The sequence below is a fragment of the Indicator indicator genome, chromosome 10, assembly GCF_027791375.1.
Source record: "Indicator indicator isolate 239-I01 chromosome 10, UM_Iind_1.1, whole genome shotgun sequence".
Lineage (NCBI taxonomy): Eukaryota > Metazoa > Chordata > Aves > Piciformes > Indicatoridae > Indicator > Indicator indicator.
In genome coordinates this window covers 10,602,520-10,628,200 of record NC_072019.1, presented here as the reverse complement: position 1 = coordinate 10,628,200, position 25,681 = coordinate 10,602,520, and the positions used below count along the sequence as shown (strand labels likewise).

Genomic DNA, 25,681 nt, shown 5'->3' with positions numbered 1-25,681 from the left:
CTCCGAATTGCCGGACCGAGGCTATGTCCCGCCTACATGCGACCCTTCGTGATTGGCAGGTCCTTTTTTGAAGTTCCGCCCACTTCGCTCACTCTCGTTGGGCACAGGCATCTCACACTGGAGAAAGATACTATCGTATTGCTCAGGCCGGCTGTCAATTGTTTGGGATAGGGCCTTACATACCGCTTGCAGCGACTCACCGGAAACAAGGCAGGTCCTTTTTTTAGGGTTGTTTCCGTAATGCCTGAGTAAGGTTGGGGAACGGCATCTACTCTAGTCTTGCTCTGAAGAGCTGCTCTGAATAGGCCAAAATAGTTTTGGTCTAATCTTCCTGTAGAGGCTTTAGGTTACCTATTGCTGCTAGTGGTGGGGACTGGGAGGGAATAAGTTTGCGCTTTTTCTCATCAGGCAGTGTGTTCGCCACACATAGTGGGTGAGGTCCTTCTATTACCTCCCGGCAACGCTGGCAGGAGTGTTGCGGCATCAGGATGGCGGTGGCCGTCGAACTAGCGGCCTTGGGGCGTTGCTGGCTGTGGTTGCTAGTGGGGCTGCAGGTGGTGAGAGGCTATTCTGGTTTGTTCGCTCTCGGGGCTGAGTGCGGCTGGATTTTCTGGGAGAAAGAGAAAGGGTGTAAGGGGGAATGGGGCGGGAGTGAGACGTGTCTCGTAACGGGAGGCGGAGGCGGCGAGCCTTGCCCTGCCCATCCCATCCCCGAGGCGTCGTTCAGTGCCTCGTCCCACTCCTGCCTGGATGACTGCCTGTTTTACTCTTTGTCGGAGGCTGTTCTTTGTTTCTGCTCTCTTTCCTTCAGCTCTCGCTGCATCTACTACTCCAGACTGCTCGAGTCGCGTTTTGAAGCCTGCACACTCCTCCACTTTGTCTCTCGCCTCGGCCCCGATTTGCCATGTTAGCTCCCAAACCGCGGCAATCGCTGCGGGTATTGCAGTGACTCCTGAAATAAATTTACAAGCTTCGTCGCCCATTTTTAATGGGATTCGTGTGTTATTATAAACCTCGTTACCTGGTTATCCTGTTTGCTAAAGCTTAGAATGTTTTTGGAATGTGAAGGTGGGTGGGTTTTGATTTCGAACTGAAAGTTGTCCTAAGAAGGCAGCCCTTCAAGGTTTTCCAGACAGGTCAGCTTTCTCTGTTTTAGTGTACTTGATACCCTTAACATTCCGACCCACCTGAGCTCCAGAGTCATAAAATTGTACTAAAGGCCTGTTAAAATGTTACACTCAGTTACATTCAGTACTTCCTAAAGCAATGTGTATCAATGATAAATTTGCTTTAGTACGTGGAATTATTTAATGTGAAAAGCGAAGCAGTCATAGTGTGTATTTCTAGCCAGAGCTATAAAGGAGAGCATGCTGCCGAAATAAAGCACATCACTGAAGTAGCTGAAATTTTCTACTTCCAGAGGGTTCTTTTCTAATCCTAACCAGCAGCATTTATTAGTATACTGTGTATTTCAGTATAGGGCAAAGTCTACTGTACTGAAGCTGGTTTTACCTTGCTGTGCAACCAGAACTACTTCAGTGAAGAATTCTTTTGTAATGGAGGTTTTACTTGCTGTCATACACTATTACTTTTTTTGGGTCCCCCCCTAAAAAATAAGATGTTCTTGGCCTTATACATGCAGATGCTCTAGAGCTCTGGTAGCAAGAAGTGTTGCTAGTGGAGGCAAAATGACAATGCCAAGCAATACTTACTTATTTTCTCCCTGGTGAACAGATTCACAAGAGAGGAAATGATGAAACTAAAGCATAAAAGGGGTGGATGGCAAGTAGCAAGGTGCAGGAAAACTGTTCTAGCTATTGTCCTCATTAATAAGTGAACAGTAATTAAAGTGTAGCTTTGGTAGTGTTTGGGATGCTCCTTGGATTTTCTGTACTGTTGTTGTGGTGGTATATTTCTTACTGTCCTTCAGAAAGGATAAATAATAGATTATTCCAGCTTTCTTGCTGTCATACACAGAAATTACTTTAGCAATGTCCTGTAGGAAGAACAAAAGTAGCATTCTGTCCGACAATAATAATTTCAAAATAATTTTCTATATATTAAGTATTTTAGCAGGTACAGAGAAACTAATGAAGCACAATGAAGCACCTAATATTTTCTACCACTTCCCAATCCATAGCATTTCCTATCTGGCACATCAGTGATGTGGTTTTCCCTTAGTTGGCCACTTCAGTGGTGGAAATGGGTTTTATCTCTATCTTACTTTTGTGTGCTATGTACATTAACTGGTAACTTTAAAGAGAAGGACTAACTTAGGTTTTCTTCTGTATTTTTATGTTCGATCCAGCATAATTCTTATGCCTCTTGCCTGTTACCATGCAGTCCAGTTTGCTGGTATCATCTTGCTTTTCTCAGAACACAGAGATGCTTTCTGATTTTTTTTTTTGTGTTTTAGACGGTTTTGCCCAAGGGCTTTCCATCAAGGCTGAGAAACATTTGGGAAAACTGTCTCCTTTCATAATTTCCTCTCTTGCTACCCTTGCTCCCTTCTACCCCAGCGTACATGTAGGAGGAAAGGTTTTCAACAAGGATGTGAGAAACCCCTGTGTAGGAAAGCAAGAATGTGAAAACAAACCCAAATATCATTAAAGTGCTGGGATAATTGGTAAAATTGTTCTGGCTGCCCATTAAAAATGGAACTAATGTTACACATTGAAGTCATGCAATTGAATTGCTTGTTTTAATGTATTACTAGTAAATCATAATTGCAGGTTTGTTTCTAGACTTCCACTTCAAGTATGCAATTTTCATGTGACATCAATGCAAACATGAAATTTAAATCCTGCTTTTGTCTTCTTCACTCTCTGGTTGTGCTTTTCCCAAGCTTACTGTTGTACTTATTTTCCAAATGTGTTTTTGGTGACATGAAGTTTACTGAAATTGGTTTGTATGAGCAGGCTTTAGAGCCTGTGGCCATGTGCGTTTCAGCTGATTCAATTTTTTTCCTAATGTGGAGCTAGCAATAGGAAAACAGTGGAGTTGACAGAATTGTATAGAAAAGTGAATTTTGGCAGATTTGATACCTTGAAATATGCAGATTATGAGTGTCTAGAATTCCCTATTAATTTTACACCATTCCCAGTTTGCAATTAACAGGCAGATCATTAGGAGTTACTATCAAATGGTCACAAGAAACTTGGGTTTTCTTTCTAATCATTAAAGTATTTTAAATATTCCTTTTGAAAACAACTAGTATAATGCTAAATAACAACATTGTATTGATTTTCAGATAAGTGTATATGGAGCACAGTTGTCATCAGAAGCTTGCAGAGAGCTGGGCTTCTCCAGTAACTTGCTATGCAGTTCTTGCAACCTTCTTGGACAGTTCAGTCTGAATCAGTTGGACCCATTCTGCAGGCAGTGCTGCCAAGAAGAAGCTCAGTTGGAAACTAGAAAGGTGGGTTTGGGAGTAAATTCTTTGTGGAATAATTTTTCATATTATGATATCTTTATGAAACTTTTAAAAATATATGAGTATCTGGATTTATTATAATCTCAAGAGGAAAATGTGGTGTTGCTTGAGAGTCAAGTATACACACAGGGTCTACATATGCAGACTTGCCATACTGCTGCAAAATAACGTCCCTGTATGAGCTTTTGTTTCTGTGACAGCTGTTCTCTGGCCTGAGTGATTAATAAGGGAGTTATGTCTAGGTTCTTTTGGTTGAAAGAAGTATGGGATTTGTAAAAAATAAAAAAAAAAAAAGTTCTTGAACTGTACAGCTATAGTTGTACAGTTTTGTATGAATGTGCATAAGATGTGACAGAAGAACTTGCAGATCAGGGTAATTTATGTCGTCATTGGGAAAATAAACTAAGGAAAATACTCTGTCTTTACGTGACTTGCTGACAACCTTATGTGTTGCTGAGTTCTAGAGTGGTGTTCTGGGTTTGCTAATGCTGTGGCTGTATGCTTGGACATTCTCAAAATACATGAATCTTCATTTTCTGAACAGTATTCCTTCCCATTACATGCCCTAGCTTGTTCATTGTGTGAGCAGGCAATTATTGCCATCATGTGACACAGCATGTTAGTAGCTTGTGCTAACTATTGGAATTCCTGGGTATAATTCAAGATTTTCAGTTCAGATTTTCATACTTCTTAGAAGTATTTGGCAAATGTTAGAAATGGAGAAAGCAAGAATTGGTTACATTACTTGTGCCTGAGTTCTAGATTAGTTTAAAATGAAAGGTAAAGGGGTGGCATACATATCTGAGAATTTCTGTGTCATTGCTGCTTTTCACAAATGCTCTGTGAAGTATGCCCAGTCCTAAGAATACTTCGTGCTCAATACCATCACAGTGCAAACTCAGATGAGATGTTTACAGATATCAAGTGTTTCATGTCCTTGAAAGATCTTTATAAATCCTGGTCTTGTTATTGTTCCAGTATTCTGTGAATTGACATACTGGAAAACAGCCGTGAGGTGCTCCCGTTGCTCGCTGTTTGTCTTGTTCTTAGCTTCCGCTGACACCTGTCCAGTGAAACAGTTTAATTACTTCGTAATTGTACTGTGGGTTAAAATGAAAAAAATTTGTATTCAAGTTCAGACTAATTCAGAAGCTAGCTTCAGCAATATTGCTTTAGACAGCTGCAAGTTTTAAGCCTCAGTCTGTCAGATGAAGAGTACTGCTGGTGTGTAAAGCGGAGAAGGATGAAATGGAGGTGAAGCTAACTGTGCGTGAAATTGTAGTAGCAGGAGAGATTGTCCATATTTTGCAGTGGCTGAAAATAGCTGCACTCCATCTGCAGCTTCACTTATGCTGTTTGATTATTTCAGACATAGCTATAAGCATATTCTATTAATTGTATATTACAATCTTGGAGTTATCTCAGCAATATATTTGTGTCAAAACTAAACTGATTTTAAGAATCAGCTCTGAAATCTGCAATACATTAAATTTCACAGTTGCGCTATGCAGGATCACTATAACCCTTAAAAGTCATCAGTATTTCTAAGCAGAGTTTTGAACTTCCTTGCTCACCAGGATGTGCTGGACTTCAGCATTTTGCGTTTCTCATGACGAGTATTTGTCATGTTGTGATGAAGTTTGATGAATTAGAAAAGATGGCATCAGCTATAAGCAAAAGTTAGCCAGGAAATTTGTGACGTGGAGATGGATGGTTTAGAGAGCAGAATGTCATTGGTAACATCACTTGTTTATCATGCACTATCTCTAAATAGTTTATTATTCTACTTAAAACCAGGCAAACCTAATAACACAGAAGTCTACATATACTTTTATATAGAGATGAGTGATTATTGCTCCTCTGCACAGTTTTAAGCAAAACCATCTAAAATACTGAGATTTTGTTTTTAGTAACTTCCTTTTGCAGGTATTCAGGTTTGTCAAAATATGATGAGCTGTAAAGCATAGTTGAATATTTTGTGGTTTAATAATTTATCTGGCCTCTGCATTGCTAAGACAATAAGGAATTTAGGATTATTTTTCAACAAATTCTTACTAGATGTAGCAATATCAGTAATGAAAATATTTCAGAAACCTGTAATGGTTTATTATACTGTAAGAGGATGGGTCTCCAACTTAATGTTCTTCCTGCACCAGTAAATAGTTTATTTTTGTTTTGACATGAAAGTATTAAGAAACACTAATTAGAGTAAATGTAGGCAGCTTAAACATTGGACATTACTTTTTCTAAAACAATCTTAAAGCCTGCCTTAAGGTTGATTTACATTCAGATCTCCATCCTACATCCTATCTGAGCCTCATACAATCTGTCAGTATTTATGACTGCTGTTTGAAAGTTAATGCAGGTCTATGGACATAAGATGTAGACAAATAGAATGGATGAGATCTAGATAATAGTGGTATTTAGTGACCTTTAAGTACTGAGTTTTCTCAACATTTTGAAAAATGCTGAAAACAGAACCAAGTGGAAAGAAAAACCTAGGAATGCATACTAGAAAACCCTGGACAATGGGAAGAAAAAGCACAGTAAAGGAACCTGTTGTAGTTTTATTATGGATTTTCACTGGCTGGTCAGGTAAGTTAGTCTTCATTGCAGCTAGGTTGGTCGAAATATGTGGCAGCTAGGCATGTTGCAAAGATGTTCCTTTCCTAGTTGTTCCATTGTAGCTGGTGCTATGCTTAACAGGGTATTCAAGGTTTCCAGAGGAAAATCCTACCATGTTTTCACTGCATCAAGCTGACATTCTTTTCCTTGCAAGTCCTTGGTCCTCGAAATTGTAAGAAGTCGTTTTACAACATGAATGATTTAGCAAAACCATAAGAACTTCTAGTCTCTTGAAAGTGATGCCTAGGCTCTGGCCACTTTTTCCACATCAACCACCTATTTCTGCATGGTATCACGTGTTTATGAGAGTTGGTTTTTTTTGGGTGAAAAACACAGAGGTGAGGGACAATATACAAAAGAATGAATTATACCTACTTATCCCATGTAATAAGTAGCTGCTAATGTTCAGTGTGGTCTATTCTGAAGAAGAAATGGCTCTTAATTTCACTGAAAGGTAAAAGTATGTCTAAGCAAATTCAGTTTTTTATAATGTACTATAGCTGTCACTACAAAACTGTCACTCAGCCCTTTAAAGTTTATTGGGTAGGAGATGAGCATGTATGCAGAAACTGTTCCTCAGAATGGGTCATTTTAATCCTAATGGATAATACTTATGCTCTCCTTATGATGTAGTTTGACTATAAATTTTTTTTTTGTGGTGTTAGTTTTAGACTCCTCCTGGAAATGAAGTAAGTTTTTAATGTAATTTTAGGAATAAACTTGTCCACTGTAATTATGGCTGTGTGCTACTTTTAGTAAAAGAAAGCACAATAAAATACCAAATCGAAAGGTTTCTTAAAACTCCACCTTTTTATGCCTGCAGACCTTTTAAATGTGCTGTTATGAATTACAGGAAGGAGTAAGATAACATTTGTGTTCGGACTCTTTACAAAACTTACTATAATTGTTGAAACCAGAATAATGAAATGCTTTTAATGCTTTAGGGTGTTCTTGTGTGACCCAATTTAGTTTCATTTTTCAGGATTTTATTTTTCTTTTCCTTTCACTAAAGTACTACACTCAAAAATTACTGTTGGCTGCCTGCTTATTGTGCCAGAGGCTCTTAATATGAATAGTTCCAGTGAAGCAGTCTCTTCTCTTGGTTTTTAGCTTGATGGGTAAAATTGAGAACTACTTAGAATTCATTGACATCACAGTGGTGTAACATACCTGCAAGTCACATCAATACTTGTATAAAGAATGAGAATTCTAGTTTACTTACAGCTATTTCTCAAAACCTTTTGCTGTGTTCTGCAAAATCCTTTGTAAAAATCACATTGTGCTTTTATATAGCCATACTCCTTACTTATAATATGCTCCATGATAATGTTTGTACTGTGACTTTTAGAAATAGCATAATTCAATGACAGCATATTTTATTTAACACTGGAGTAATCAGAACTCTCTAATAAAGGCTAATATATGTCAAATGATCTCCCCACAAAGTTTGCTGTTAACTAAAAAGTGTCCCATACAGTTCACAGAGGAATATTTTTATAGGGAATATTGATAGGGAAGTTGGGTAGTTGAGATGATTGTGTTTTCTCTAGTTGAGAATGTCTCTTCTCTGAGTACTGTCGCTTCAGAACATTATGCACAGCCATTCCATGTAGTAAAAATGTGCTGAAGTGGATGTTCTTCTCTAGAACTTTACCATGTACACTCTTTCCTTCCTTTCTGCACATGATTTATCAGCAGTGAAAATTAATGTTGCCAAGCAGTCCTAGATAAGGAATGTGTAGCTAGCTAGTCAGTGCCTAAGATGGATATTTACCATCTTTTGTTTGGATTGGATTAACCAGAATTTTATCTCTGTCAGATAAACTAATGTAAAATACATTATCTGTCTATAGACCTGTTTCTGGCCTTATCAATAAAAAAAGGAAAGGTTAGAGAAATTATAAATGTGAATTTGCTAAATGTGAGTTAAAGCTGATGTGCACTTTTGCTGGTGAATCATAATAGCTTTAGCTAATTAAGTCTGACCTCCTTCATCTGCAGACACATATGGATAAAATACTGACATTTGACTCTGCATTTATTGAAATGACTTCCAAAAGTGCAAAGACAAATAGTTGATGAGTTCCATTCTCAATAGTTTGTTTTTTTTTTTTTGCAACTCTTGTGAGATTATTCTCCAGAATCTACTTTTATTAAAAAAGAGAGATAGCAAAGTTAAGTGGACAGTGTATTCCAAAATTAGAACTTAAGCTATTAATTTTCTCTACTTTTTAGTTTACGTAATTCTGTTCACTAGGTCTAAGTGATGAGGGCTTGTACATAGGAGTTTCTTCTCCATCACTCTTCCACACTGCCCCCGCCCCCACTCAAATAAATTAGGCATTCATACCACTTGATCCATGCTGCTGCTCCAGAAGTCTGAAGTTGATTGTTGCTCAGCTTCTGTATTTTTCTCTCACCCTTGTGACATATCTCTTGTTCACATGGCCTTACACCAAACCATTTCAGAGAGCAAAGTTAAAGTCTGTCAGAAGGGGAACTTGTTTTGAAGCTTTTTGGTAATTTGGATTTAAAGAGCAAAAATGTTTATGTGATACTGCAAGGAGGAGATTATTTTTAACGCAAAAAATAAACAAATCCCAATGAATTAAAAAGTTGAATCTTACGCAAAGCAGACCTCGAAGTTCTGAAAATCTCCAAGGATACAGATTCTACAGCTGTTCTTAGTAAATTACTTCAGTGCTTAAACAATCTCATTGTGATTCCCCCCCCCTCCCCTTATATTCAGTTGGAATTCCTTTCCTGCAGATAAACGAGAACTTAGATTCTGCTTCAGCTTTCTTCAGAGGAATTTGTCTGTACCACATGCCACTAATCACAGGAATGGCACTGATTCAGATAACTGGGTTTTGGCTGTTTGACTCTTTGTTTCCAAACTCTTGTTTAGAATTAGGCATCTCCCTTCACAGGATAATGGGTTGTGAATGGGAGTAGTTTTTGTTGCTAAATTTACTGATTACATCAGGTCCAAATGATATGAATGTGTAACAATGACTTTATTGGCTTTCTGCATTACAGAACAGTAATTCATAATATTTCTGGCAGTGAGATTTTTCTGACAGCTCTCTGTTAACCCACAGATTCTTGCTCATTATCTGTCTCCAGGGAAGTGGAAGACTAAACTGATTTTTTGAAAACTTCTCTCCATACAAATATCCTGCATTCTTTTCCCCAAAGAAAAGAGTTTATATATCAATGTAATTCCTTTATTTTAACCTAGTTTTCCAGTAAAAGTAAGAAACTAGTTGGCACTTATGACAGCTTAGAAAAGAGCATAGGAAACTTGTGCCAAAATTTCTTTTGTGACTTCACTCTCAGAAGAACAAATATCAAGTTGCTGTTTTGCTTCATGAGTGAGTGGGACACTAAAAATTACGTTGCATACCTTTGACAAGACATCGTGCTCCTGTTTTAAAACAATATCAGTTTGTATATATCAAGCAACTTTGTCCAATAATAATGATATCTATATTTCTCCTGACCATAAAGTAAAACCGTAGTATGGGGGGGGACAGACACCACCATGGCCATTAAACCATGTCCTGTAGTGCCTTGTCTTACATTTTTTGGACACTTCTGGGGACAGTGACTCCACCACCTTCCTGGGCAGTCTGTTCCAATGCCTGACCACTCTTTCAGTAAATAATTTTTTCCTAATATCCAATCTGAACAGTTTGAGGCCATTTCCTCTCATTCTGTCACTGGTTAATACAAAAGAGAGACCAACACTCACCTCACTACAACCTCCTTTTGGGTAGTTGTAGAGCAATAAGATCTCCCCTCAGCCTCTGCTTCTCCAGACTAAACAATCCCAGTTCCTTCAGCTGTTCCTCATAAGACTTGTGCTCCCAGCCCTTCACCACTTTTGTTGCCCTACTCAATGAATGATGAGTTTTTTGCCAGACCTGCTTATGTAATTAAACAAAAAAATGCATTCAGTTTCATTAGAAAAAAATGCCTGCATTGGAAAGAGATTAGTTGTAGGTAATTATTCAGTGGAAGACTGTCTTTTACCTGAGGCAAGAGAAAAATTGAGATTTTTAATTCATTTTATTGCTTGTTCTCAGAGCTACTTTATTTTTAAACTTTCGTATTAGGAAAGGAAAATATGCAAATACTGGATGGAATCCAGGTACTGTAAGATAGCTATTCAGTATGTGGCTTTATCTTAACAGCCTGTTTCATGGCACGTTTCAAGAAATTAGGGTTTGTTTTTCTTAAGCTGTTTGCACACAGCTGTACCAATCCAGTTTGAGTGACACTCTGTAACCTGTGCAGGGTCAGGCTTAGTCAGTAGTCAGAAGAAACTAGTGTGCAAAATCTAGGTGCTATCAAAGTGAAAAATAAAGTTGTATTTTACAAAACCTTTTTGGCACCTTTTATTGTGATCAGGGATCAATCTTTAAGTACTGTTTGTTTCAGTTCAGTTTGATCTGAGTTCCTGTTTGGCTGTAAACACTAACCAGTTACATAGCAGTTCCTTAGCAGGAATGAAATTTTTCTTCTGGAGTTTTGCCATGGTTAGTTGTGATAACAATACTGTATCTATTTATAAATTAAGCATCACTGGAACTTTGTCTTGCAGAAATTGCTTCAATTCCTTCCTAATCCTAAATTCACCTAACAGGTGAAACATTTTCTTTAAGATACTCTTACATAAATGGTAGTTTACTTGCTTGTAATTACCACTTTCATCATTAAGGCAGATGTGACTGATAGTATGGTTTTCTTCCTCTTGGTCATGAAAAGCCATCTTCACTGCATCAGTGTGAATTATTATAAGATAGTGAGATACTTATAAATTTTTTTTAATTAAATTTAACCCAAGTCAGTGGTTTGTAAAAGGTGAAGGAAAAGTTCATCTTTTGTCACAAAAGCCTTTAGAAATCCTACTGGTAGAATCTTTAGAAACATTCTAGCTTATTTTTATAAATGCAGACATGAATCAGCCTAGAAGTCATAACAGCACTTGTTGTGGATGTTAAAATGGACACCAGCAACAGTTTAGAGAGTCTTTATTTCATTGCTTGTACTAATCTCACTTATGCACTCAAACAAGTGAAGCATTGTTGTAAAATAAGCTAACTCATGAGTTAAGCATTGTGTAATGAACTGACTTGTCATGTTTGTATGCCTCCACACTGAGTGCAATACATGTCATTCTTAGGAATACTTGGTCAACACAGTAAATGCCTTCACAAGGGAGTTTGGAGGGAATCTGCTCTAGACATGATGAGATGGTAACAGCAGTAGATATTAACAAGTATGCTTTTGTTGTGTGCTAAGTGATGCAAATAAACCTGGGTTTCTTGCAAAAGACACCTTTGTTTAGAGTTATAAATGAAGCCAGTTCATTTTGCTTTTTTTTTCTTTTTTTCCCCTTGTCTAGCCATTTAGAGAGCAGCTGTTTGTCCCAGCATGAATCTGAACTTTTTTGTACCAGCACAGTTGGGCTTCAATTGCAGCAGTTATACATTCAAAATATAGACATCAGTGATTTGAGTCATTTGCTTTGTTAATCTTTTTTCTATTACATATTGGCTAAGGGTTACAAACTGGAAGTAGTTTGTAATGTCAAGATATCTTACATAGTTTAGATTCCTACAGTAATCTTGTTCCACAGAAATCATCGCTCGAAAGGAACAAATAATCTGTAAGAATTATTTGCAGTGATAAGAGTTGAAAAATGCTCATTTTACATTGTCCTAATTTTTGGTATACTTAGCTCTTTATGCATTTTAGTAGAAAAAATGCATCTATCTGGCAGTATCGGAGAACCAGTATAAATGTTCAGTTTGTTAGTGTGTAAGCTAATATCTAAATCTGGGATTGCTGATAAAATTGGTTTTGAATGTTTTTAAAAGAATAATGAATAGGGACAAAAGCCGTGTTTATAATCTCACTATTCTGTGTTTCTTCCATTTTTGTAATTATCTCATGTTTAAAGTTCAGAGGAACTTAATTATGCAAGCTAGTATCTAAGCTGTTTGTCAGTGCCTTTTTATAATTAAAATTTCTCTTTGGCATTTGGCAATTTCTGTTCTTTAAAAAGAACTTTAAAAAAAATCTCCTGGTATTCTTGATCTCTCAAGTATTGTTTCTGGGCAGAGTGCTTTTAACAATCAAATCTTAGTGCTAAAATCTGTTGTCTGGTTGAAAATGTCCATGTAGTTCAAGCAGATTTCTGTGATGCTCTTTGTAACAGTTAATGCACTGTAGTATTTTTAGTTCTGTTTCCTGTGGAAGTAATGAGTAAATAGTTCACCTTAGAAAAGTTGTAATTTGTCTGAAAATGATTAGTGTCTCTCTTATGTTCTAATTCATAGTATTTAGGCAAATACTGAGTTGGAGGTGAATTCAGAAAATTTATATTCAGAAATGAAGATGTATTCCTAGATGTACAGAATGGAAGGTGGAAGGCAAAATGTTAATAAAATTGTCCTTGTTTCTGTGGCAATGTGCAGGGCTTCCTTTTATGACTTGTCAGCCCTTTTTCAGAGGGCTTAGTACTCATGAAATTTCATAGTGAACGCTTATTTTTAATTACATATATCCAGAGTTTATATTTTAAGTGAAATGGGAATTTACTTCATTTCAGCAAGGATACATTTTTCTGTGTCTTGACTTGAACATGTTATGAAAGTACTAAAAGAAAATAAAAGCAGAGCTCTTAATTGTTTATACAAGGCAATGAATTGAATTAAAACTTTATAACTGAGGTTTATTGTGTCAGCTTCTCTGTACAGAATGAGGTTTCAGGGCTAGAAGGCTATGATTTTATATATAATATTGACAAATATGCATAAGATTAAAATGCTGAAATTGGTAGTATCAAGTTCTATTTTAGTAGCCAGAAAACTCTGTTGTAATTTGTATTTAAGATTCAACAAACTATAGAATCAATTGTGCTGTCAAAAAACCTCAAGGTTTAAAAATGTGACAGTATACAAGATCAATAGAGTTTTAGATACTACCAAAAAATTGAACTTAGACTTTCCTTTGAGAACACTGAAACTCAATATTTTGCATAGCTGATGGACATCTAAAGTGTAAGCATCAAAGTTAGCCCAGTCTGTGTAAATTACTTCAGCTAAGGCCTATTAATGTGACCTGTACTCTTTCTGCAATCACAATTAAATAGAATAGACTACTAATAGTCCAAATTCACTGCCTTATCTTTATTATGAACAATTGTTCGCTCTCAAAGCTGTATTTAAAATGGAGACTAAAATTTCATTTAATGAGACTTTACCATAAGTAAAGAGTAATTTAGATTTTTGTCACTAACAGCTTGTTTTTATTATTATAGCTTTATGCAGGAGCTGTCCTAGAGGTATGTGGATGAAAACTGGGAAGGTTCCCTCAAGTCCAGGGTAAGTAAAGCCATTACTATTCTTTCAGATCCAAAACACTGTCACAGCTGAATGACAAAATGTGCCTTTAAGTACTACTGTAAGTAGTCATAAATTTTGTATATTGTATCAGGAATGTTGCATTGACCTGAGACTTGTGGAACTGGTCTCCAGTAATTGACAGATGAAATTATATTCTGCACTTATGGAACTACTTTCTTTTCACAGATCCTGCCTATAATTGTTTTGTCAGGGGATAATGACAGTCAGCTACAGTGAATGGAACGTAGTAGTGTAAAAAGGAAGTCAGTACCATCAGTGTGTGGTGGGTGGAAGCTGCAGGAAAAACATCTGTGAGCAATTTCAAACCGGAATTTTCTTATAAATGGGGGAAGAGCTTAGGTGATAGCAGCACTTTTATTTCATATTCCCCCTCCCCCTGTCATGAAGATCCTAATGCTGTACTTGGGACACAGAGGAAAAAAAAAAATCTAGCTTTAGAAATACAGTTGCACAAAGAGCATGTCTCTATCTGCCTTGGCTAGTATTAATAGGTATTAATTTGAAGGCTGACAAATAAACAAGAAAACCCCAAACTGATTTTATACCAGGTTACAATTAACATGTTCTGCTGCTTTAGACCCTTTTCTGCCTCTTCTGTCCATGGACGATCGATTCATCATGGACTGCAAGACCAGAACAAAGCTGTTTTCTCTTTTCCACTGTTTAAAATGCCAAAACAAGTTGCTTAAATGACTTGTCCTGCTTGAGGAGGTGAGGAGATTAACTTTGTTAGCATAGGATTCCATGTTATGTCCTTCACCATTCAAATTGAGCAAATGTTAAAACATTCCCAGCTGATGTTGCCCATTCACTCAGCCTTTTTTTTTTTTTAGTTGTAACAGTTAAGTGCTCTTTTGAGCTCTAGGCTTGAAGCAAGAGGTCTACCTGTTAGTGTGGCTCAAGCCTGCATAATCTTTATGTGTAGGTCCTAAAAAGGAATGGCCCTCAATTTCTGCTGTGTGCACACCATGAAACCATAGCTTGCAGTACAAACAGAAAACCTGAAAACTTTTTTTTTTTCCCCCTTTCAGTTCTTGGTTATCTAAACCTGCTCAAAGATTTACATTCCATTTATCATATTGCCTGCTTTTTTAAAATGACTGAATACATATCAGTGGGTTTTTTTCAGTAGGTTCTGTTTTGAGTACAAGTTCTTTGGATTACTAAGAATCAAAAAAGGGCTGACTAACACTATGCTTGATCTTTTGCCTTTTTATCGCCAATTTCTGCAGTTACCCAATCTAAAATTTATCTTTATTTGAACCTTTATTGAAGCTTGGAAGATGGGATAAATTTGAACAGCATATTTAGCGTTTGTAAAAAAAGCAGTGGAATATATTCTTCCAGCTGGTATTTGTCCTCACATTACTATTAATGTTAGAATACTTTTACACAGAAGTTAAAAATCAAGTGGAAAATCTACAAGAAACAGTGTCTAATGTCTCCATTCTATGATGCTGATATTCAAGAAGTTTTTTTTATTTTAAGTTTTCACTTGGATGTTTGCTGTGGAAGTTAGATTGCCTGAAGGTCATGCTGCTGCTTTTGAAGCACTGTCTTTGTAGGCTTCACTGAACTGTGTAGCCTGTTATTGACAGTGTCTCACTGCAAGTAACTCCTGATTCCTTTCCTGTAGCTTCTGCTAGGATTTTAGAATCATAGAACTATAGAATGCATTGGGTTTGAAGGGACCTTGAAATGCCATCTAGTCCAACACTGATGCAGTAAGCAGGGACATCCCCAACTGGATCAGGTTGCTCAGAGACCCATCAAGCCTGACCTGGAATGTCTCCAGGGATGGGGCCTCTACCACCTACCTGTGCAACCTGTTCCAGTGTTCCACCACCCTCATAGTAAAGAACTTCCTCCTAATGTCCAGTATAAATCTATCCTTCTCTAGTTTAAAACCATTGCTCCTTGTCCTATTGCTACAAGCCCTTGTAAACAGTCCCTCCCCACCTTTCTTGTAAGCCCTCTTCATCTATAAGGTCTCCCCAGAGCCTTCTCTTCTTCAGGCTGAACAACCCCAACTCTCTCAGCCTGTCAACATCGGAGAGATGATGTGGTTCTTTTGCAGAATATACACAAAATGGCTTTACTAATTGCAGGACTGTGTATGGATTAATTTGTGTTATCACTATCTGACTGTGAAGTCTTTACCTCTGAATACCTGTGTAAATTATTCTGCCCCTTGGATTACTCCCATAGACTTCTACTTTGTCCTGGAATGAAGAGTGTTGCTTTTATGACAAGATTCACATCTTAAAAGGGTTAAGGATTAAAATCTGCTGAATTAATAAATGCTTGTAAATGTTACAGACTAAGACAGATAGTTGGAAAAACCTGTGTTGCTGATGATTACTGAATGCAATATTTCATGGTCCTTCTGTATCAAAATTGCTGGTTATATTTTTAGCTACAACTAGTTGCTAAATACACCTGTGTGCCTGAAATGTAAGAATCTTTACCTGGGAGAGCAAAGAAGTGACAAGTGGTAAAAAACACCTAGTCCTCAGCAAGATTATCTTGCATGTTACATTTTATAATCCCATAACAGATTATTAAATGCTTTTGTGAATATGGACGAGGATGTCTACTACATTTTTCAGATATGACTTCTGATGATAAGTCCAGTGAGAGTTCACATTTCTGCAAGTCTTTTTAAGTTCAGTACTGAAATATTTTTCCAGCTACGTTTCGCTTAGAAATAAATTGCTCCATTATAAATGCTGTGCTGTAAAATGAATTCCTAAATTACATCTATTTTGAAATGCTTCTGCATAAAACTGTTCTTAAATATTTATAATTTAGAAACACTCTGAAGTACAACATTGAAAACATAAGTGACAAGATTGATAGATGAAGCAATGTCTTATTATACCAGGTGACACAGAAAATCTGGCAGGTTTTGGTTGACATCTGTAAAACAAAGGCTTTAACATACAATAAGTTATTTGGGTCAGTGATTAGTATATTAGTTTTAAGCTGACTTTTTAGTAGCAGTTATGTTCTAGTTGTGATAAGACAGGAGATCACAGTTCCTAGACTCCTATGTTCTTTCCAGTTTAACAAAAAATGAATTGGGCTGTTTTTTTCACTGAACATTTCTTTCATGTTTCTCTGCATTCTTTTCACTCATCAATAGAGCAACTCTCACCTCTCCCTGTGTGATGCTTAGTTAAGAAATGGACCTGCTCCCAGCAAATCTGTTACAGAAACAAGGTCCTTAATCTTTGAACTCATGCAGTATGCAATTACATTAGATCTCTGACTTCAGAGTCAGTTAGCACTGTTGCCCAGGTTGTGAAAGCGTGGGGGAGATTCTTTTAGCTACTAAAATGTAATTTGTTGTAGGAGCTCATTTCAGATACAAAATGGTCAAGTCCTTTTTGTACAGATCTGTGACATTCTGCATAAACTTTTGGTTTTAGTAATTTTTTGAACTTTCAAACTGCTTGTGTCTAATAATTCAGGGCCAAGTTAAGCAGACTATTCTTTATTCACTGCCTTATACTAAGTAGTACTACATTTGCTTCCTATTTATTGGAATTAACTCAGACCAACGATTTATAGATAAACTTAGATGTACTTTAATCATCCTCTTGTATATTAGTATTAGATCACTTCCTGTAACACATTTAGTCTTTCCTACTTCTGAGCTGTAAAAATCAGTTGTATATGCTGCATTGAGTGGCTTGAAGTGCTAGATTTTGATAAAATACCTTTTGAAACCTAATAATAACTCATGTGCTTCCTATTGCTAATTTAATGTGCAAAAAAATGTGAACGCATCACAAAAAGACTTTAAATATTTCTTTTAAAATTGCTAATTTGGAAACATTCCTCCTTACTCCTGAATGATGATGGAGGCATTTCTTTGAGATACTGCTCTTGGACCACTTATAATTCTTTGCCCTAATTGCATGTGAAGTCTTTTGGTGTAAAACTGAAGAACAGGAGCAATAGTCACCTTCATCACAGAAGTGTGCTGCTGCTTGTCGTTGCATAATCAGCATTTGTAATGACAGTTACCCGTAATGTGAAGCTGTGTGTTTGTACACAATATCCAAGAGTTCAGAAGAAAGATTTCCCTTTACTAGGATAAACTGAGAAGGGTATGTCCAGTTAAAAAAGTTGGATGAGCCCATGTGAGCATAAGTGTTACATGTCCTCCTAAGCATTACAACAGTAAGCGATGGAATAAACCTAACGTAAAAATAAAAAATATTAGAAGTTTTGACTAGGTGAACTTTTCCATTAATGTGATTAAGTATCTGCCAGTAGAATCTTGTTAGATGATGTGCTGTATCTTACCAGGAGGAAAAAATGAGCAGTAAATATTTATTGCTGACCTTGTGCTGAAGATTTGACTAGTTCCAACTTGTGTTTTTTTCCTGCCATCAAAACTAAGGGTTTTTAATCTTCTCCAGGCCTTTATCATTTGAGGCTATTACAATCCTTCTGATGCATGTAGAGACAGCCAAGCTTAAAAATGCTTGTCTGTAAGCATAGCTGTTTGAAAAACTGGTGTGAGATCTTATTGCCATTGTATATTGGCTCTCATTTAGGTATTCAGAGTTTAGGTTAATTTTTTTTTCAACATTTTGTATTTTTTTCAGTTACAGATTAATCAGGAGATCCTTGCTCCCAAAGCAGGAATAGAAATAATATGAATATAGGTGAATTTTCTATGGAATTCTCTACAGAACTATACACTAATGTCATGTATTATAAGCTGTACTTGTATAATAATTATGTAGAGCATTAAATAATCAGCAGCTGCTCACATACTGCAGTTGAGTTCTGATTTAAACTCTCAGACATAATTTTCAGTTTCAGTGTTTCCACGTCCTTGTGACCTGCTGTCAAAAGCCTAGTTGTCATGGCTCTCATCAACAGTATTATGCAAAGATATTTCTTATTCTTTAAGTTGAACTACTTCATAAGGGCTTTCTTTCCCATTTTTTTGTCCAATTTAAATCCAACACCAAAATCAGTCTCAAGGGTTTTATATGAAAAGGAGGTTGTAAGAAGCAGTCAGTACAGTGGGTAACTTTAATTGCAAAGCAGTAAGACAGCATAGTAAAATGGATGAAGTTTCACAAGCAAAATTCAACTGTGGAACTCAATTGTATTGAAGAATAGCCTTTGGGGGTTGACTCAGGTTACAGCACTTTAAGCTTGTAACAGGTGTGAGGATTTGTTACTTGAGTGACAGATAAAAGCTCATTTGGGTATGAGTGGCTGTTCTCTGGCTGCAGTGTTAGACTGCACAAGCTCACATAAAATGGGAACAGAATTAAATGGAAGAAAAAAGCATTCTATAGGCAGTATTGTATTTTGTCACTTTAAAAGTAGCTATTACACACTTGTATCAATGTCAAATGTCTAAATCTTCTGAAAGCTGAAGCACTACAGAACATTTTTCCTGAAATTTAAGACAGCTGGAACAAATTTAGTTTCTGTTAATGGGATATTTATTTCTAATGCTGATCCTAGTGACTTGGTGCATTAGTCACATTTGCAATGCAACAAACACTCACTGCACAAATAACTTATTCTCAATTTTGGAAGCTAAAGTAAGAGACTGATATACTGACATGTATTAAAAATACAGATTATTCCATCAAACCCTTTTTTTTTTTTTTTTTTTCCACAAAATCAAGCCCTAAGTTGCATAAACAGACTTAGAATGAAATCGACAAGGTTAGGAAGCCAGATACTGCTATGGTGCACGTTCTGGGACATGTGGCTGCTTGCTTATCATGGGATGTGGTACACCTGCTCTGCCTTTAGTAGTGCCCCAACCATTTCCACTCCATAGCCCGACATCAATGTTTTTGCTTCCTGTGATCCTATGTCTGAAAGCTACTTGCACATTTTTACACCATTATTTAACAGTTGGATGTTTAATACTAAAAACTTAGTTGTCTCCCCATTTTCTGCTCCCCGTTGCAGCCTTAGAAATTACACACTGCAGAGAAACAAGCATTTATATAATCCATCCATGAGTGACCAGGGAAGGCATTTTGCACTTTGACTTCCATTAGATGAACTGTGAACTTGGTGCTGTGAAACTCTGTTCTGGTGAATTAAACATCAGACTAGAAGTCAGAACCATTCTGCCGCCAGCTTTGCAACTGTCCTTTCACACAATGTTAAAAAAAAATAATTTCACCTTATGCTGTTATAAAGCATGTGCAATACCAAAGCATATGCCTTCTGTTTGAAGGCAGTCCTGAGATGAGCCTACAGAGCGGGCTTGACTGCTGTGCAATCAACTACAACTAAAAGGTCAGAGAAGAGGGTCAGGTGCATATGGACATTAAATCCTGCCCAGCACCAAACTGTTTTGCAGAAAGAGATAAAATTGAACAGAGCTGTCCTGGGTTAACCCAGCCTGTTCTAACAAGCCCCCTGCCCCCCACATGGACAGGGGGGAAAGTAAGACAGAAAAACCCTGGATTGAGGTAACAGGTTTTACTGAGATATTACAGTGCACAATTATCGTAGCCTGTGTGCAGGAAACATGCAGCAAAATGCAAAAGCAGCAGAGGCCAGCAATAAAAATGGTTCCCCCACCCACCCAAGCACACAGCAACCAGCCCAGCGGAAAAAAACAGCGTCCCAAAGCCCAGAAACTGGAAGCAGCAACCGGAACAGGAAGCCTCTCATGTTACAGTCTGAACTTCAAGCCTAATAATACTTTGCTCCAGTCAGCACTTTCATTTTGAACTTGGCATGATGGCAGCATGGTGTTGAATATCATCAGCAGACTCAACTCAACCTATGACAAGTGCTTTCATAGAGCCAAGAGCAGCCTTTGCCTCTGCACACAGCAGAATAGAGAAATTCACTGCTGCTATTATCATCTGTCTCTCTTTGTATATAGATCACATCTTTGTTTAGAAAAAGCCTGTTGAAATTAAGTCTAGAGTCCTAAGTGGGCATTACTAAGGAATGTAAGCATTACTCAGGCCTAAAAGGTGAGCCAGGTGTTTATGCATGCACACACCTGAAGTGTTCTATGTGGTATGATAGGATATACTGTATGGAAACATCCTGACCCAAAATGGACATGACACCACATCTCTCCATGCAGAGGTGCAGATCTAGGCATAACCTCTTGGTAAATAGTTGACCACCTACTGTTACATATTAAGGGTGTGAAGAAGGGTAGATTTAGACTAGATATTAGGAAGAAATTCTTTACAGTGAAGGTGGTGAGACACTGGAACAGGTTGCCAGGGGAGGTGGTGAATGCCTACTCCCTGGAGGTGTTTAAGGCCAGGTAGGATGAGACCTTGAGTGACCTGGTCTAGTGGAAAGTGGCCCTGCCCATGGCAGGGATGTTGGAACTAGATGATCTTTAAGGTCCCTTCCAACCTAAACCATTCTATGAATCTATGAATGAAAACAAGTTGTTTTTTTTCAGGACTTTAGTATAACTGGCAGCTCACTGGGCCATAGGTGTTTTTTTTAACTTGTTTATATTGTATAGTGGCTTAGTGCAGCAGGCAAAGTGTTGATCTGTACAGTCTTGATCTGTGCAAGGAGCACAATGGAAGAGGGAAGAACATAAATGCCGCTCAGTATATGCATACTGAGAAGTGTTAAGGTAGCTATCTGCAGAATTATAAAGATGCCAGGGCACATCTCTACAGTTACTGTGGAAAGCACTACACTTTGTGAGGCAGCATGAAACACCAGTCCTGAGGTTGCACTCATCTCCATGCACCAGCTGGATACATTGCAATGTGTGAGAGATATGTTGTTGTCGAACCTTGGAAAAGCAGCTGTAACGTGCAGCTAGTACGGTCGTAAGGCTCAATCCCTACTGACAGGGTTCATCCTTGGGGAAGTGCTACTGACACACTGCAGGAGTGTCCAGAATCCACTTAATGTCAGTACAGATTCTAAATCCAGCCTTTAGCATAACCTGAATGTGAAAAAGACTATGCTGTTTTTTAAATAAAAATTAAATGCTTCTAGAATTCAGACATTCATTAGACTAAAACATTTGGAAGTAGGGGATTATACTCACATTTTTCCCTGAAATAATTCATATTGTCTTTTCTTTCTGAAGTTAATGTAAACACAAGGCATGTGTTGTGCTGTGTGGCACAGGGACTAAGCTGCTGTTAATACTTGCTCTTTGCTGACTGGCACTTCAAGCAAAGAATTGTTCAGCAGCAGCCCACCTGAGCCCTGAACTTATCTCCATGTAGCTACATGACAAGCCATACAAGTCAAACTTACAGGTGATTGCCTGTAGGAGTGTCAAGAAAAAAGGAGACATCAGCCTCTCTTCTTGGTTTTTGTTCCCTGTTTTGCCAGTTTTCAACTTGTAATCTCTGAGATCTCTGCAAGATTGCCCATCTTGTTTGCAAGAATAATTCCTCTATCCATAGTTTACTCTGTGCCCTTTCACCTGCACTGCTGCAGCTTGTGTGGAGTGTACTGGTAGGATGTGTGTTGTGTTTAGCCTCACAAAGCTTGTCTTCAGTCAGACAGCAATTGCTCTACTGCTTTTCCTCATATTTACATGTTGCAGAGGTGTATGGCCCAGTCTGCTAAAGACTGTCAGTTGTGCATGCAGATAAACCAATGCAGACAGTGACACTAGTGTTCAAGGAAAATAATGGCAGATGTGAAGCTTGTTTGGAATAGTAGCCGTTATAGTGTTCCTTAGGAATAATAGGTGTAGTAGTATTCATTTTATGAGGATATTAAGCATTTTTAAATATGAAAATACCTTTTAAAGCATCACTTCAAAATAATTCAGGGAATACTAGCTTGAATGTAAATCTACTTTATCCAAGTGGAGAAGAGTTTGATTATGTTTCTGTCTTTTCTCCAAAACATAGCTTTTGTCAGGAGTGATAAGCCAAAGCTCTTCAGGGGACTGCAAATCAAGGTGAGTAGTAACCTTTTTTATTTGACATGTTAGGAAGAATTAAGCTTGATGGAGACATTCCTTCTGTTCCTTACTTGATGATCAAGTAGTCCTTTAGCAGAGGACATATTTGCATTGCCAATCTTCATCAGTTCCTGCTGCTACTATCACCTGGTTTATTGCTCAGTAATTGTTTGATACCAATTCTTTGCTGTCTTTGAGGGTTTGGGGTTCTTTGTTTGGTTCTAATCCAAGAAAAAATACACTGGAACCCATAAGTAATAGCAAATGGCAAAAGAATGTGAGGAATGCCTGCATTCTGTCCTTACTCTGTGGGTATCTTGGATTTACTTAGTGTTTATTCTCCCATAGTTTCCTTTTCTCCTGGTCTCTCCTCATTTTCTGACGGGGCTGCTATTTCCACACATTCAGTGACTCTTAGGTTTTTCTCCTCAGAATTGCCTTGCTATGTTCTATGATTCTCTTTTTTCTTTATAGTCTTCAAGCACCCAGCTTTATAGATATGCAGATACTGAATGGCATTTCTTATGACTTGCATATATGCAAAGCTGCACTGCCCTAAGCTCAAACAATTTTTGGTTTCATGCTTTAGTGTAGGACTTCATCTTCCTCTAAAAATCCTGTGTGAACTTCTAGCATATTTCACAGATACCCATCTTGATTCTATCACCTTGTGCTCCCATCTCTATTCACCAAATGGTACCATCTGGAATCACTTCATAGCTATGCATGGCTGCAATAAGTGATTTGTCTTCTCAGCAGCAGATTCAATCTATAACTGATTTCCTCTAGTTTCATGCATTTATGTTTCTCTGTCCTCCAGTTTCTTTCAAAAGCCTTCTCTCTTTCTGCATGTCTCTTTCATTTTTATTTTAAACTTTGTAGCTGTATTGAACATCAAAGTGCTCTAGACTATAATTGGTATAGAGCACTGCCAGAAAAATAAAATTTATTGCAAATGGATCTGTATTTTACAAGACTTTTGGAAAACACGGTAGAGATGCCACTAGCTTCATTAAGTAAAACCAGCTATGTTAGCTCAGTAGGGTAAAGTAAAATACTCCTGGGGAGATCTTTCCATAAACTGAAATGGTTAGAGCCTTCTAATACCGTTAAAAGCTTTTATTTGCCATACATATTCTGTGACTTAGTGAGTCTTCAGAAGCATTAAAGTCTTATGTTACTAGCAAAGCCCAGTAGGCGCAGATACAACACAGCAGGAAAGAATGGGATTACATTAGAAACTGATAGATTTTTGAGCTGTTAAAGTGACCAGAAATTTCTAAAATGGTAAAAAGGCTTTTGATTATATGAGAAAAAACATTCAGCTGCTTGGTTCAAAAATCCAGCCTCTGTAACTTAAAAGCGTTGAAGTGGAATACCATCTTTCAAAGCCAGGCTTATCACATTGCCCCTCTGACATCCACCCCAACCTCCCTTGACTTGGTCTTCCACTTTCCTCTCTTGGACATTAATGTAAGTCAGAAGTGTGAACTGAAGTTCTTGCCTACCTATTTTATTTAAGGCAAGTAACTGTTCTGGATCTCAAGATAAACATTTCCTGCTCTTAAATGAATTTGTTTGCATTTCCTGTGAAGTGAAGCCTCTTTGTCCCTTATACTTCTTTCCTCTCTTCCACCCTCACTCCTTAGGACTAGGCAAAAAAACATCTAATCCAGAGCTACAAATACTAGCCAGTTGCTGCTAGTAGTATGCAGCTTACAGCATCTCTGTGTCTTTAAAGCTTCAGTATAGTCTCCCCTGTTACTGGTTCTTCCTTTGCATATACACATGCACACAAACTCTAGCTTTGAACTTCTCTCTCTCCTATGAATCTGCAAAGTAGGGGAAAAAATAAGTGGGGAGAAGAGGTATCAGCCTAAGAGAAAGCAATCTCAAAGACTGAACTTAGCAGCTTAGTTCGACCTTCCTAGATCTGATTTGTTCAAGAAAAGCAGAATACATGGTTGTTAAACACTGTAGTAACGAAATCCATACAATCAGAACAAAACGTACGTCACTGGAATATCTATAGCATTCTCAGGAGCAACCAAGCTTCTCTCTTCAGTTTTTAAGAATTCTAAACTTTAAGAAGCTAAAAGCTAGGTTGATTTCCTAGCATGGATTGTATTGCCAAAGTTTGCCCAGAAGACTCTGATGTAATTTAATGCTTGAAGCATTCTTCGTGTTGCCGCTCTTTGGACTTTTTACTATTCTTGCTTTCACGTCTTTTAAACTGATTTAAATTGGATGTGGGAAGTATTAATATGGAGAATGCATTTCCAGCCCAAGGTAACTGACTTGTTTTGTTGCTTTTTTTTTCCCCTGCAGTATGTGCGTGGTTCTGACCCTGTACTAAAGCTGCTGGATGACAGCGGGAACATCGCAGAAGAATTGAGCATCCTCAAGTGGAATACAGATAGTGTGGAAGAATTCCTAAGTGAAAAATTAGAACGCCTATAAATCACTGCTTTCAGTCCCCTTTCCTTTTCATGTTTTGTCATGGTAATCTTCTTAGACATGGGCTGCAATCAAAAATACATTTCAGCTTCTGTATTAATTTTAAAATACCTGCTATGCTGTAGTAAACATCTTGTCAGTGGAAGGGAAAGCTTCATGCATATTGGCCACGTTAACAACCACAATAGCTTGTCTTAACATATTTCAGCTCTTCATGCATTTATCACTAACAAAATGTGTTGTTTCAAAGTTAGGTATGCAAATATCAGTTTGCTATAATGGGACTTGTTCATACAAACACTCTAAAAACTGAAGAGCTGCAAATAATTGAAGTGATTACCATCCTTTTTGTCTGCTCACTGTTTGTAAAAAAGTCAGAACCAAATGTGTCCAAATGAAACTGCTAATGCCTTCTTTTTTGTATTGGAACTGTCCTCTTTACAGAAGCATTGTTTACAAGCTGATGGAGGAGCTCACGCTCTGGAGCTGTGAAACATTTAGCAAGTGCACTTTAGTGAAGACTACATAGAAAACCTCCAAGGTGTATGGAAGTCAGATGTCAGGTGTGCTTTATGTTAAGTGTTTTGCTCCAGAAAACATGAGCTATAATTCTTGAAAAAACTTTCTTTCCAATTTTGAGAAGTTTATTGGAAGTCTGTTTATCAAATGAATTTATAAACTGTTCTTCTAAAATGTGTATCTTTCTCAGTTGAAATTTATGTAAACACAGAGTATACACAGGGTGTATGCTAATGAGTCAAATCCATCATGACTTGTGAGATTTTTTTCCACTTAGAGTGAATAAATACA

At 37.5% G+C, this 25,681-nt stretch overlaps 1 protein-coding gene across 1 annotated transcript; it reads left to right on the top strand.

The window, feature by feature from the left end:
• Positions 1 to 470: 470 nt before the first annotated feature.
• SELENOF (selenoprotein F) lies at positions 471 to 25,681 on the top strand. Its single transcript, XM_054384284.1, has 5 exons — positions 471 to 557; positions 3,251 to 3,418; positions 13,389 to 13,452; positions 22,362 to 22,411; positions 24,743 to 25,681. The coding sequence occupies exons 1-5, from the start codon at positions 489 to 491 to the stop codon at positions 24,872 to 24,874; spliced, it is 483 nt and encodes a 160-aa protein (XP_054240259.1). The 5' UTR covers positions 471 to 488; the 3' UTR covers positions 24,875 to 25,681.